Source organism: Oncorhynchus mykiss, chromosome 27 (assembly GCF_057628025.1).
Source record: "Oncorhynchus mykiss isolate SJ-2025 chromosome 27, ASM5762802v1, whole genome shotgun sequence".
Classification (NCBI taxonomy): domain Eukaryota; kingdom Metazoa; phylum Chordata; class Actinopteri; order Salmoniformes; family Salmonidae; genus Oncorhynchus; species Oncorhynchus mykiss.
In genome coordinates, this window is record NC_143048.1 from 52,583,115 (window position 1) to 52,597,500 (window position 14,386).

Sequence of the window (14,386 nt, forward strand, 5' to 3'; positions counted from 1 at the left end):
AGATCTCCACCACGGCACAACCCAAGGGGGGGGGGCGCCAACCCAACTACAATGGTATTTACTAAGATAATATTATTACTAAAATAGTTTCTAAAAGTCTTCTAGGCTACCCTACCCTAGTATTAGGGGTTAGGGTTAAGGCTAAAATAAGTTACACCTAGGGTTAGGGGTTAGGGTTAAAATAGGTCATACGTAGGTTTAGGGTTTAAGGCAACAACAAAAAACAGTATGGGTTTAGAGCTCTCTTGCCCGTCCATGTGGCCTTCTGCGGGTACTACATACGTCATTCGAAAATTTTAAAATATATGTTTTTATTATTATTATGGACACAAATTCAAATACAGAAATATACAAACAAGAGTACACAAATCTAACAGGGGTATTACATATTGAGATACATTTTCAATTTGTCAAACTTTCATGGTGCTTATTGCTTTTTTGTTTTTAGATTTACTGATAGAATTTAAATATTATTTTGAAATGATCTTAAATAATATACAGAGGGATAGGCCAACAAGTGATAGGTTTCAGTAGGATTGGATTTGTATCAATGTTATCAACTGTACTGCAGGGGTGGAATGTAAATCACAGAAAATGTAGGTTGTGGTGGCAGGTGTGTGAGACTTGACATCAGAAGAGTTACAGGGTGTGTTAAGTGGTGGTGTCACATCCTTTCAGGTTGTTGGCCTGAGGTAGGACTAAATATATTTAAATAGTGGAGTAGGGTGGTGTTATTTTTTTATACACTGCTCAAAAAAATTAAGGGAACAGTAAAAATAACACATCCTAGATCTGAATGAATGAAATATTCTTATTAAATACTTTTTTCTTTACATAGTTGAATGTGCTGACAACAAAATCACACAAAAATTTGTCAATGGAAATCAAATTTATCAACCCATGGATTTGGAGTCACACTCAAAATTAAAGTGGAAAACCTCACTACAGGCTGATCCAACTTTGATGTAATGTCCTTAAAAAACAAGTCGAAATGAGGCGTGTGGCCTCCACGGAAATAGTGTGTGTGGCCTCCACGTGCCTGTATGACCTCCCTACAACGCCTGGGCATGCTCCTGATGAGGTGGCGGATGGTCTCCTGAGGGATCTCCTCCCAGACCTGGACTAAAGCATCCGCCAACTCCTGGACAGTCTGTGGTGCAACGTGGTGTTGGTGGATGGAGCGAGACATGATGTCCCAGATGTGCTCAATTGGATTCAGGTCTGGGGAACGGGCGGGCCAGTCCATAGCATCAATGCCATCCTCTTGCAGGAACTGCTGACACACTCCAGCCACATGAGGTCTAGCATTGTCTTGCATTAGGAGGAACCCAGGGCCAACCGCCCCAGCATTTGGTTTCACAAGGGGTCTGAGGATCTCATCTCGATACCTAATGACAGTCAGGCTACCTCTGGCGAGCACATGGAGGGCTGTGCGGCCCCCCCAAAAAATGCCACCCCACACCATGACTGACCCACCGCCAAACCGGTCATGCTGGAGGATGTTGCAGGCAGCAGAACGTTCTCCACGGCGTCACCAGACTGTCACATGTGCTCAGTGTGAACCTGCTTTCATCTGTGAAGAGCACAGTGCGCCAGTGTCGAATTTGCCAATCTTGGTGTTCTCTGGCAAATGCCAAACGTCCTGCATGGTGTTGGGCTGTAAGCACAACCCCCACCTGTGGACGTCGGGCCCTCATACTACCCTCATGGAGTCTGTTTCTGACCGTTTGAGCAGACATATGCACATTTGTGGCCTGCTGGAGGTCATTTTGCAGGGCTCTGGCAGTGCTCCTCCTGCTCCTCCTTGCACAAAGGCGGAGGTAGCGGTCCTGCTGCTGGGTTGTTGCCCTCCTACGGCCTCCTCCACGTCTCCTGATTTCCTGGCCTCTATCCGGGTTGCGCCTCCATGCTCTGGACACTACACTGACAGACACAGCAAACCTTCTTGCCACAGCTCGCATTGATGTCCCATCCTGGATGAGCTGCACTACCTGAGTCACTTGTGTGGGTTGTAGACTCCGTCTCATGCTACCACTAGAGTGAAAGCACCGCCAGCATTCAAAAGTGACCAAAACATCAGCATAGGAACTGAGAAGTGGTCTGTGGTCACCACCTGCAGAACCACTCCTTTATTGGGGCTGTCTTGCTAATTGCCTATAATTTTCACCTGTTGTCTATTCCATTTGCACAACAGTATGTGAAATTTATTGTCAATCAGTGTTGCTTCCTAAGTGGACAGTTTGATTTCACAGAAGTGTGTTTGACCTGGAGTTACATTGTGTTGTTTAAGCGTTTCCTTTATTTTTTTGAGCAGTGTATATTTTTTTGTGTGAGTGTAGTGCTAGATGGCAAGGTGTTTGGGTCGGCAGGTAGCCTAGTGATTAGAGCGTTGGGCCCGTAACCGCAAGATCAATTCCCTGAGCTGGCAAGGTAAAAATATGTAATTCTGCCCCTGAACAAGGCAGTTAACCCACTGTTCCTAGGACGTCATTGTAAATAAGAATTTGTTCTTAACTGACTTGCCTAGTTAAAAAAGGTTCATTAAAACCATTATTTTTTTCCAAGCGAAGTATTAGGAAGTTGTACTCCAGTCTAGTAGGTGGCGGTAATGCAACATATATTGGATGCCAACTGCCAATAAACCTCATCGAAGAAGCATATACTTTTCAATCTGTTTTAGGAATATACAATTGTACTTTCAACAAGATTCTACTTTATCAGGTAAAAACTACTGAATGAGCCACAAAAACGTGCTATGATTTTGATGGTATTAGTGAAAATGTTTCTCCTGGCTAATCTTTGAAAACAAGTTGGTTGACGTTAGTTTAGCTAGCTGGCTATCGAACGAATTCACAACAAACAGACCATTTAATTGAGGGTTAATTAACCAAATATTGTAATAGCTGTGGTAAACACGTTCCAGCAGGTATATCTCACTGGTCATCCCCAAAGCCGACACCTCTTTTGGCCGCCTTTCCTTCCATATCTATGCTGCCAGTGACTGGAACGAATTGCAAAAATCGTTGAAGTTGGAGACTTTTATTTCCCTCACCAACTTTAAACATCAACTATCTGAGCAGCTAACCGATCACTGCAGCTGTACATAGTCCATCTGTAAATAGCCCACCCAATCTACCTACCTCATCCCCATACTGTTTTTATCTTATTTACTTTTCTGCTCTTTTGCACAACAGTATCTCTACTTGCACACTGCTTTGCTTTATCTTGGCCAGGTCGCACTTGCAAATAAGAATGTGTTCTCAACTAGCCTACCTGGTTAAATAAAGGTGAAATAAAAAAACTGAAAAAAACATGGGGTGTTGGGTTGAGATTGACACAGAGACAGGGAGGCTTTAGTCCGTAAAAACGACTTTACTAAGACAGAAAATATGTACATATCAAAGAAATAACTTAGGTTTTGCTCTGTCTTCCTTCTCTCTCTTGACTGGTGTCCGTCTCTCTCCCTTCTCTCTCTTAACTGGTGTCTGTCTCTCTCCCTTCTCTCTCTTGACTGGTGTCCGTCTCTCTTCCTTCTCTCTCTTGACTGGTGTCCGTCTCTCTCCCTTCTCTCTCTTGACTGGTGTCCGTCTCTCTCCCTTCTCTCTCTTGACTGGTGTCCGTCTCTCTTCCTTCTCTCTCTTGACTGGTGTCCGTCTCTCTCCCTTCTCTCTCTTAACTGGTGTCCGTCTCTCTCCCTTCTCTCTCTTGACTGGTGTCCGTCTCTCTTCCTTCTCTCTCTTGACTGGTGTCCGTCTCTCTCCCTTCTCTCTCTTGACTGGTGTCCGTCTCTCTCCCTTCTCTCTCTTAACTGGTGTCCGTCTCTCTTCCTTCTCTCTCTTAACTGGTGTCCGTCTCTCTCCCTTCTCTCTCTTAACTGGTGTCCGTCTCTCTTCCTTCTCTCTCTTGACTGGTGTCCGTCTCTCTCCCTTCTCTCTCTTAACTGGTGTCCGTCTCTCTTCCTTCTCTCTCTTGACTGGTGTCCGTCTCTCTCCCTTCTCTCTCTTAACTGGTGTCCGTCTCTCTCCCTTCTCTCTCTTGACTGGTGTCCGTCTCTCTCCCTTCTCTCTCTTAACTGGTGTCCGTCTCTCTCCCTTCTCTCTCTTGACTGGTGTCCGTCTCTCTCCCTTCTCTCTCTTAACTGGTGTCCGTCTCTCTCCCCGTTTCCTCTCGAAGTGTACCACCTTGCTCCTTTTATTTGGCCTCCACGGCTGGTTCGCCCTTTCCTCTAATTACCTCCACTTAGAGCTGTCCGTGTCGGGGTGTCCAGCTCCCGTATCCCCAGCAGAGGGAGCCAACGTCGCCTCACATACCTCCCCTCTATTACCATCCCCCGGGGTAGACCTCCTGGGATACCACAAAATTTCTCCACATTTGTTTGGATTTTTCTTGTTGCATATAGCCCCGCGGTCTCTTTCAATACAGACACCATGGGGATTCTGCTGAATGTACGACACTTACCGCCTGGAATACGTTAAGCAACTGTCGTAAAACAGCACTGTTGCTAAAGTAACTTCTTCGTTCTAATTCAAATCAACCAAATTGTATTTGTCACATACACATGGTTAGCAGATGTTAATGTGAGTGTAGCAAAATGCTTGATAAAGATGGCAGCAGTGGGATATAAACCCTCGATAGAGACTGGAGCCTTAATCCAGCACCTTAGACCGCTCGGCCAAACTACCCAGCTCTACCTAGTACAAACTGGGACAAACTGTGCATTCGAGCCTCCTACAGGCAGACACAAAAAAAATTTGTGTTTCTGAGAAAGGAAAATGTGAAATACTGTCTATCCTAGGTAGTTTCCATACGTTTCATCCTTCACGGGGTGTCCTAGTGAGGAATTCCCCATGTATGCATCAATTGAAGTAGCTGGAGACCCCTGTTTAGTGGGCTGTTGTTTGGGTCCATCCTGGTCCTCCTATGCTGTAGTCTTGACAGCAGTGTTAAGCAGTGCCTTTTAGGGTTCAGTGGGAATGTCAATTAGCATGTTTTTTGTTGTTGTTGTGAAAATGCATGTTCCATCATTAACTACTTTAAAGCAACTAAATACTTTTGATAATAGTGTTTAACTGTCTGTAATGTGCATAACCAAATAACTATCCTCTTGTCAAAGTGGGGATTGAATTCGCTCTAGCGGTGTTATACATGGCAAAGACTTGTTTTAATATCCACATTGGAAGCTAATCAAAATTCCTCTGTCACTGAAATATCTCATGAGAAATGTCAAGACATCTACTCCACATTACTGTAATGTTGGAAAGCCACACTGTGCAGTCATCAACACTGCCTGTTGATCTGATTAGGAAATCTCTCTCTGTCTCGCGCCCACACACACAAATAACAGATTTTGGGGTGTGGCCTAAACATCTGGGGGAAAGGAAAAGTCCAAATAGGGGAATGTTGTTAATTTGAATGTTTTATCATAAATGTAGTGTCTAGAGGCTGAGCTGCAGCTGAAGGAAACTTAGCGGACCGAGGAAAGCTGATATTAATAGTTCTCAGGCCAGCCCACCACATTCCTGGCATGTGAGTCACACTGTACACTGGGAGGGTGGGGAAACCTATGTACAGACATTGAGAAAGGTCACCGTAGGCAGACCTGCCTCTCGAGAAGATGTGCACACTGCCCACAAAATAAGGTGGAAACTGAGCTGCACTTCCTAACCTCCTGCCAAATGTAAAACCATAGAGACACATATTTCCCTCAGATTAGATTATACAGAACCACAAAGAATTTGAAAACAAATCCAGCCCGAGTGAAATTCTCAACCTCCAAAGAGAAAACAAGACACTCACAGCCAAGGTAAAAATACACGATTCCAACATGGATTGTCTACTCAGGGAACACAGGGTGATGAAGGAGACGCTACTAGACATACAAAGTCGTAGCATGCGTGAAAATCTATTTTTTAATGGTATTCCTGAGGACGCATCCAATAATCCAGAGGGCGCGATCAGAGAATTCATGCAATCTGCCTTGAAACTTCCTATAGAGACTGTAAACAAGGTGGCTTTCCACCGAGAACATAGACTTGGCGCTCAGAGCTACAAGATCAAGGATCCCCGACCGATCATAGCATAATTTGAACACTACCAACAAAAGGAGCTGATCAAAAGCAGAGGAAGGGAGCTTAAAGGGACCAAATTCAGTCTCAATTACCAATTTCCAAAGGAGATAAATGAGTCGTAAGAGACTGTATCCGGTAAAAGACAACAAAGGAAGGATGGTAGGCGTGCCTTTATCATTGTGGGCAAACTCTTTATAGATGGACAGCTATTCTGAGACAGCTCCATAACACCGGGGCTGTACTAAATTATACAGGGACTTTAGGTTTTAAAAAAATAAGGTATGGGAACTGTTTAAAATATCTGAACATTATGAAGTGGAAATGAACACACATGTACTCACCTACATGCTTTCTCTTCTCTCCCTCTTTCTATTGTCGAGAACTGTTTTATAATTGAATGTTTTATTTTTTGTATATATTTGTCTACAAGTTTCTATAGGTTTACAACAAGCAAGGGGAAGATATCAGAATAGGGGCATTGGGGAATAATAACAGTGTACGGAATACATTTGTACTGTAGTGAAGCCGTCTCTAGAGTAAAGTCTCTTTCATGAACATGTGAAATGTCAATTGCTATGGAAATGCTGGGATGTGTTTTTCAATTAAAGGTAATTATGATGCAACTGTCACGTTCTGATCTTAGTTCCTTCATTTATGTCAGTTTGGTCAGGGCGTGAGTTGGGGTGGGTAGTCTATGTTCTTTTTTCTATTCTTGTGTTACGTGTTAGGTGTGTTCGTGCTCCGGACCTGGTACCCTGTGTTTTGGGTTGGTCCATATTTTTTTCGCCCTGTGTTTTGGGCATTGCTTTTGGTGCCATATTAAAGTGCACTTCTCCCTGTGGAACTCTCTGCGCCTGATTCTTCCCTCACGCACCTAGTCAGCCGTTACAGAATCACCCACCACAACCAGACCAAGCAGCGTGGTAACCAGGAGCAGAGGGTTCTGGACACCTGGACATGGGAGCGGATTTTGGACGGAACGGAACCCTGGGCACAGGCTGGGGAATATCGCCACCCCAAGGCAGAGCTGGAGGCAGCAAAAGCTGAGCGGTGGCGATATGAGGAGGTAGCACGGCAGTGCGACAGGCACGAGAGGCAGCCCCAAAAATATGTTTTGGGGTTGCATATGGGGAGTGTGGCAGAGTCAGGTTGGAGACCTGAGCTCACTCCTCGTGCTTACCGGAAGAAGCGCAGTACTGGTCAGGCACCGTGTTATGCGGTCAAGCACACGGTGTTGCCAGTACGCGCTCATAGCCCGGCAGGCTATAGGCCAGCCCCACGCAAATGCCATGCCAGAGTAGGCATCCAGCAAGGGCGTGTGTTGTGCCAGCCCTGCGTGTTTGGTCTCCAGTACGTCGTTTCGGCCCAGGGTATCCTGCGCCGGCGCTGCGTGCTGTGTCTCTGGGGCGCTGGGAGGGTGCAGTGTGTCCTATGCCTGCGCTCTGCCCGTGCCAGGCGAATGTGGGTATTGAGCCTAAGGGAGAAGTGCGAGTGGTCTCCACCAGATCTCCAGTGCTCACCCACAGCCCGGTTCAACCTGTGCATGCACTCTGGAGGGTCTGGGTTAAAGGGGTCATCAAGCCTAGAGGAGTGGTGCCAAGGCTGTGCACCAGGGCTCCAGTGCTCCCCCACAGCCTGGTCCATCCGGTGCCTCCTCCACGCACCAGGCATTCAGGCATCCTGAAGGTCCCAGCCTGTCTCTCCGTCTCTCTGCAACAAATTATCTAATCACTATGGTAGGAGACTATAATACAGTAAAGTAATACAATACCAGCAACAGTGTGTGAAAACCTTGTGAAGACTTACAGAAAACGTTTGACTTCTGTCATTGCCAACAAAGGGTATATAACACGGTATTGAGATAAACTTTTGTTATTGACCAAATACTTATTTTCCACCATCATTTGCAAATAAATTCATTAAAAATCATTAATGGGATTTTCTGGATTTTTTTTCCCTCATTTTGTCTGTCATAGTTGAAGTGTACCTATGATGAAAATTACAGGCCTCTCTCATCTTTTTAAGGGGGAGAACTTGCACAATTGGTGGCTGACTAAATACCTTTTTGCCCCACTGTACCTCTAATTTAACTAATTACTTTAAATGGATTATATTTGTAACAAATTCACGGATGTGGTCAAATTATATGATACAGCCTGTCAAGATATGTGGCATTAATTCACAATGGAAATACAATGAAATCAATAAATTATTTAATTACTCCACACGTAATGTCTAATGCCATCTAAATGTTTGAGTTCAATAGTGCTCTATGTACAATATCATTGGTAATTTTCCACAGCTGCTCTTCACTCACAGCACAAAGGAGTGATTTATTAGTCTCCTTATCTTTAGGACAGTGGGCTCCTGAGTGGATCAGGGGTCTAAGACACTGCATCTCAGTGCTATGTGGGGGGCTCCTGAGTGGATCAGGGGTCTAAGACACTGCATCTCAGTGCTATGTGGGGGGCTCCTGAGTGGATCAGGGGTCTAAGACACTGCATCTCAGTGCTATGTGGGGTCTCCAGAGTGGATCAGGGGTCTAAGACACTGCATCTCAGTGCTATGTGGGGTCTCCAGAGTGGATCAGGGGTCTAAGACACTGCATCTCAGTGCCATGTGGGGGGCTCCAGAGTGGAGCAGGGGTCTAAGACACTGCATCTCAGTGCTATGTGGGGGGCTCCTGAGTGGATCAGGGGTCTAAGACACTGCATCTCAGTGCTATGTGGGGTCTCCAGAGTGGATCAGGGGTCTAAGACACTGCATCTCAGTGCTATGTGGGGGGCTCCAGAGTGGAGCAGGGGTCTAAGACACTGCATCTCAGTGCTATGTGGGGGGCTCCAGAGTGGAGCAGGGGTCTAAGACACTGCATCTCAGTGCTATGTGGGGGGCTCCTGAGTGGATCAGGGGTCTAAGACACTGCATCTCAGTGCTATGTGGGGTCTCCAGAGTGGATCAGGGGTCTAAGACACTGCATCTCAGTGCTATGTGGGGGGCTCCAGAGTGGAGCAGGGGTCTAAGACACTGCATCTCAGTGCTATGTGGGGGGCTCCAGAGTGGAGCAGGGGTCTAAGACACTGCATCTCAGTGCTATGTGGGGGGCTCCAGAGTGGAGCAGGGGTCTAAGACACTGCATCTCAGTGCTATGTGGGGTCTCCAGAGTGGATCAGGGGTCTAAGACACTGCATCTCAGTGCTATGTGGGGGGCTCCAGAGTGGAGCAGGGGTCTAAGACACTGCATCTCAGTGCTATGTGGGGTCTCCTGAGTGGATCAGGGGTCTAAGACACTGCATCTCAGTGCTATGTGGGGGGCTCCAGAGTGGAGCAGGGGTCTAAGACACTGCATCTCAGTGCTATGTGGGGGGCTCCAGAGTGGATCAGGGGTCTAAGACACTGCATCTCAGTGCTATGTGGGGGGCTCCAGAGTGGAGCAGGGGTCTAAGACACTGCATCTCAGTGCTATGTGGGAGGGCTCCTGAGTGGAGCAGGGGTCTAAGACACTGCATCTCAGTGCTAGAGGTGTCACTACAGACCCTGGTTCGGTCACGGGCTGTATCACAACCGGCTGTGATCGGGAGTACCAAAGGGCGGCGCACAATTGGCACAGCGTATTCCGGGTTAGGGGAGGGTTTGGCCGGGGTAGGCTGTCATTGTAAATAACAGTTTGTTCTTAACTGACCTTCTTAACCTTAAACAAACGTTAAATTAAAAATACATTTAAAAAAGGCCCAACCAGGCTGAACTCTTGTCCAATCTGTTTTGATAAACGAGTTCAGATTTGTGCCTACGCATAATTGATGAGGCCCCTGGAGCATCACTTTAATCCACAGATTCAAATGATGTTTCTGTCTATGTTGTTGATTAGAATCACATCAAGTCATCACCACTTGTCAAACATCCACCATTACCTAATCCTCCACCATTATCTAATCCTCCACCATTATTAATCCTCCACCATTACCTAATCCTCCACCATTACCTAATCCTCCACCATTATCTAATCCTCCACCATTACCTAATCCTCCACCATTACCTAATCCTCCACCATTACCTAATCCTCCACCATTATCTAATCCTCCACCATTACCTAATCCTCCACCATTATCTAATCCTCCACCATTATCTAATCCTCCACCATTACCTAATCCTCCACCATTACCTAATCCTCCACCATTATCTAATCCTCCACCATTACCTAATCCTCCACCATTACCTAATCCTCCACCATTACCTAATCCTCCACCATTACCTAATCCTCCACCATTACCTAATCCTCCACCATTACCTTTCCTTTCTCTAAACACTTATGAATTCAACTTCTTCTCCTCTTCAATCTGAACAAAAGGTCAGTGGAGGTCATCAGAACACAGTCCATACAGTTTATTAGGTAATGATAATAATAACATGTAGCTGTTGGGTTAGCTGTGCACAGCAGTCACTGTTTTACATAACAACATTGTTCTCACAGCATATGACATTCATTTGAAACAAATGCCGTTATTTGTCTAGTAAATAGAAAATCAACAGCACTACTCACTAAACAATCCCCCAAAAGCTGAATAGAAGACAGTGACATAGTGTGTGAGGAAAACTATACTAACTATATAAGTGCTGCAATGTTATTGTTTGGACCAGTCCCCTGCAGACAGACAGAGAGATGACTAAACAAGCTTTATACTGTACCTAATGGCAACAGCTGTCAAATACATGAACATAGATTAGTGTACTTGAACATATTCAACATGTGTCTATGTATGTCTGTCTTGATTTGTTAAAACCCCTGCTAAATAGCTCCATGTAAAAGCAAGTCAAATATAGTAAGGCAGCTTTCAGAGCCATGTATAATCAGATCAGTGTGTAATTAGCAGAGTAGAGTAGAGTAGATTAGAGTAGAGCAGGCCACTAGCTTTTAGTTGACATCACTCAGCAAAACACATTTAGATCCAATTGGAAAAAGGGGACAATGTAGGGGACTAGAAGACAATGTAGGGGACTAGGTGACAATGTAGGGGAATAGGTGACAACGCAGGGTGGCAAAGTAGGGTACAACGTAGGGGACTACGGACAACGTAGGGGACTAGGGGACAACGTAGGGGACTAGGGGACATTGTAGGGGACTGGGGACAACGCAGGGGACAACGTAGGGGACTAGGTGACAATGTAGGGGACTAGGTGACAATGTAGGGGACTAGGTGACAACGCAGGGTGGCAAAGTAGGGTACAACGTAGGGGACTACGGACAACGTAGGGGACTAGGGGACAACGTAGGGGACTACGTGGGGGGCAGTAGTGTGTGTGTCAGCTGTCAGAGGGTTATACTCTCAGCTCCAAAGGGTGGGTTAATGTAGTCTCTCTATACATCAGATCCTTTCTGCCTGCGCTTGGAGGGGGGCACCAGGCGTGCTGGCAGCTCGGGTGGCAGACCATGCCCCTCTAACTTCACCTCGATCAGGTGGCTGGCCAGGGCAAACTCCTCGTCATCCAGCATGCCATCTCGGTCCACATCCGACAGCTTCCAGATCCTCCCCAGGACGGAGTTTGGCAGCCGGGTGCTCACCATCCAGTCCCTGGCCTTGGTGCCACTCAGCTTGCCCTCGTTGGGCGCCAGGTTGTAGAAGATCTCGTCATATTTGGGCTTATCCTTGGTCACCACCCAGGCCATCTCGCCCCCATCCTCGCCCTCCTTCTCCATGTCACCGAATGGGTCGTTCACCACGAAGGGCCCGGCACGGGTTCCCAGGAAGGCCCCCCCCTGTACCCCTGGCTGCTCCCCCAGGTTGATCTCCTCCTGGCGCAGCAGGGGCATCAGCTTGGCGATGTCGGATGCCAGCAGCTCGTCCAGAGCAGCCATCAGGGACGGTTTCAGGGGCTTGAACTTACTGAAGTCATGGGTCAACAGCTGCTCCTGGATGGGAACAGAACAGAGCAAACTAATCAGCCAATCAGTCCATCTGGGAAATTAAATGGCTTGCGAAAGTATTCACCCTCTTGACATTTTTCCTATTGTATTTGTCTTACAAACCTGGAATTAAAATGGATTTTGGGAGTTTGTATCATTTGATTTACACAACATGCCTACCACTTTGAAGAAGCAAAATATGTTTTATTGTGAAACAAACAAGAAATTAGACAAACAGGAAACCTGAGCATGCATAACTATTCATCCCCAAGGTCAATACTTTGTAGAGACACCTTTTGCAGCAATTACAACTGCAAGTCTCTTGGGGTATGTCTCTATAAGCTTGGCAAATCTAGCCACTGGGAGTTTTGCCCATTCTTCAAGGCAAAACTGCTCCAGCTCCTTCAAGTTGGATGGTTTCCACTGGTGTACAACAATCTTTAAGTCATACCACATCTTTTTAATTGGATAGGGGTCAGGACTTTGACTAGACCATTCCAAGACATTTAAATGTTTCCCCTTAAACCACTCGCGTGTTGCTTTAGCAGTATGCTTAGGGTCATTGTCCTGCTGGAAGGTGAACCTCTGTCCCAGTCTCAAATCTCTGGAAGACTGAAACAGGATTCCCTCAAGAGTATCCCTGTATTTAGCACCATCCATCATTTCTTAAATTCTGACCAGTTTTCCAGTCCTTGCCGATGAAAAACTTCCCCATAGGATGGTGTTCTCGGGGTGATGAGGTGTTGGTTTGCGCAAAACATAGCATTTTCCTTGATGGCCAAAAAGCTCAATTTTAGTCTCATCTGACCAGAGTACCTTCTCCATATGTTTAGGAAGTCTCCCACATGCCTTTTGGCGAACACCAAACGTGTTTGCTTATTTTTTTCTGGCCACTCTTCCGTAAAGCCCAGCTCTGTGGAGTGTACGGCTTAAAGTGGTCCTATGGACAGATACTCCAATCTCCACTGTGGAGCTTTGCAGCCCCTTTAGGGTTATCTTTGGTGTCTTTGTTTCCTCTCCAATTAATGTCCTCCTTGCCTGGTCTGTGAGTTTTGGTGGGCGGTCCTCTCGTCAGGTTTGTTGTGGTGCCATATTCTTTAAATTTTTTATTAATGGATTTAATGGTGCTCTGTGGGATGTTCAAAGTTTCAGATTTATTTTTTAGAACCCAACCCTGATATGTCCTTCTCCACAACTTTGTACCTGACCTGTTTGGAGAGCTCCTTGGTCTTCATGGTGCCGCTTGCTTGATGATGCCCCTTGCTTAGTGGTGTTGCAGACTCTGGGGTCTTTCAGAACAGGTGACAAATAAAGTCCACCTGTGGCAATCTAATTATGTGACTTCTGAAGGTAATTGGTTGCACCAGATCTTATTTAGGGGTTTCATAGCAAAGGGGGGGAATACATATGCATGCACCAATTTTCCGTTTAAATTTTTTTTAAATAAGTAATTTCTTTCATTTCACTTCACCAATTTGGACTATTTTGTGTATGTCCATTACACAAAGTCCAAATAAAATGCAACACCCGCCAAGGGTGATGAATACTTTGCAAGGCACTGTATGACTTAAAGATGGATTACTGAGGGATGCTGGACTTTTGTTATGGACATTGAGAAGGCTCACCTTTTCATAGAGGGGTCATATTAGTGATGGACACTGAAACCCAAATAAACTAAATATAAACAATATTTTGAATGTTTATATCAAAATAAAAAAATGTGTTTTAAATTAACAAATGTTTTATACTACTTATCTAATAAACGTTAATTTTTTTTATCATGTTGAGTGTTTTCGAATTCATGAAAAAAAAGACAGGCAGAAAGACAGGCAGGCAGACAGACAACCAGATAGACCTGCATCTTGGCGCAGTCAGGGAAGTCCCCAGCAGAGATGTGGTGTTGCAGCTGGATCTTGGAGAAGATGACAGGAAGTTGGTAGATCAGGTTCTTCTTCCTGTTGTCCTTCCTGAAGGTTGGCATCTCCTTCTTCAGGTAACTTATGATGTGGGCATGCACCTGGGGGGTGGAGAGAGGGGTGAGGTAGAGAGACAAAGAGGGGGGGATATTAACTTCAGAAAAGCCACTTTCTCCTCAATGTTTCAAACTGAGTCAGACACCTTATTCTTTAGTACCTAGTCAGAAAGGTGTGGTTGCAGATTATATCACAGCATCTAGTAGATGAATGAGACAGATAGAGGGAGGGAGATCCAGAGAGAGAGAGAACCTACCCTGACCAGTCGTGCCCTCTTCACCAGGTCGTTGAGTTTCCTGAGGGCTGCGTTATGGGGAAGGTTCTGGATGTCACTAAACAGATCCTCCTCCTCCAGCTCAAACAGACGACGGTTATCAGGGACCAGCAGGGGTTCAGACCAGAACGACCCGATGTACACCCTCACGACCTCTGGGGTGTTGAACACC

General features: G+C 45.8%; 1 protein-coding gene and 1 pseudogene across 3 annotated transcripts in view; one reads left to right on the top strand and one right to left on the bottom strand.

The window, feature by feature from the left end:
* The first annotated feature begins 991 nt into the window (after positions 1-991).
* Positions 992-7,796, top strand: LOC149971333 (uncharacterized; annotated as a pseudogene).
* A 2,637-nt stretch (positions 7,797-10,433) lies between these two features.
* Positions 10,434-14,386, bottom strand: part of LOC110508136 (EH domain-containing protein 2) — a 38,221-nt gene continuing 34,268 nt past the window's right edge. For all 3 annotated transcript variants that reach the window (XM_036965315.2, XM_036965316.2, XM_090224054.1), the window contains 3 exons: positions 14,197-14,385; positions 13,823-13,984; positions 10,434-11,973 (listed from right to left, as the gene is read on the bottom strand). In XM_036965315.2, the coding sequence (XP_036821210.1) occupies positions 11,422-11,973; positions 13,823-13,984; positions 14,197-14,385 (903 nt within the window). In that variant the 3' untranslated portion in view covers positions 10,434-11,421. The remainder of the gene's footprint in view (positions 11,974-13,822; positions 13,985-14,196; position 14,386) is intronic.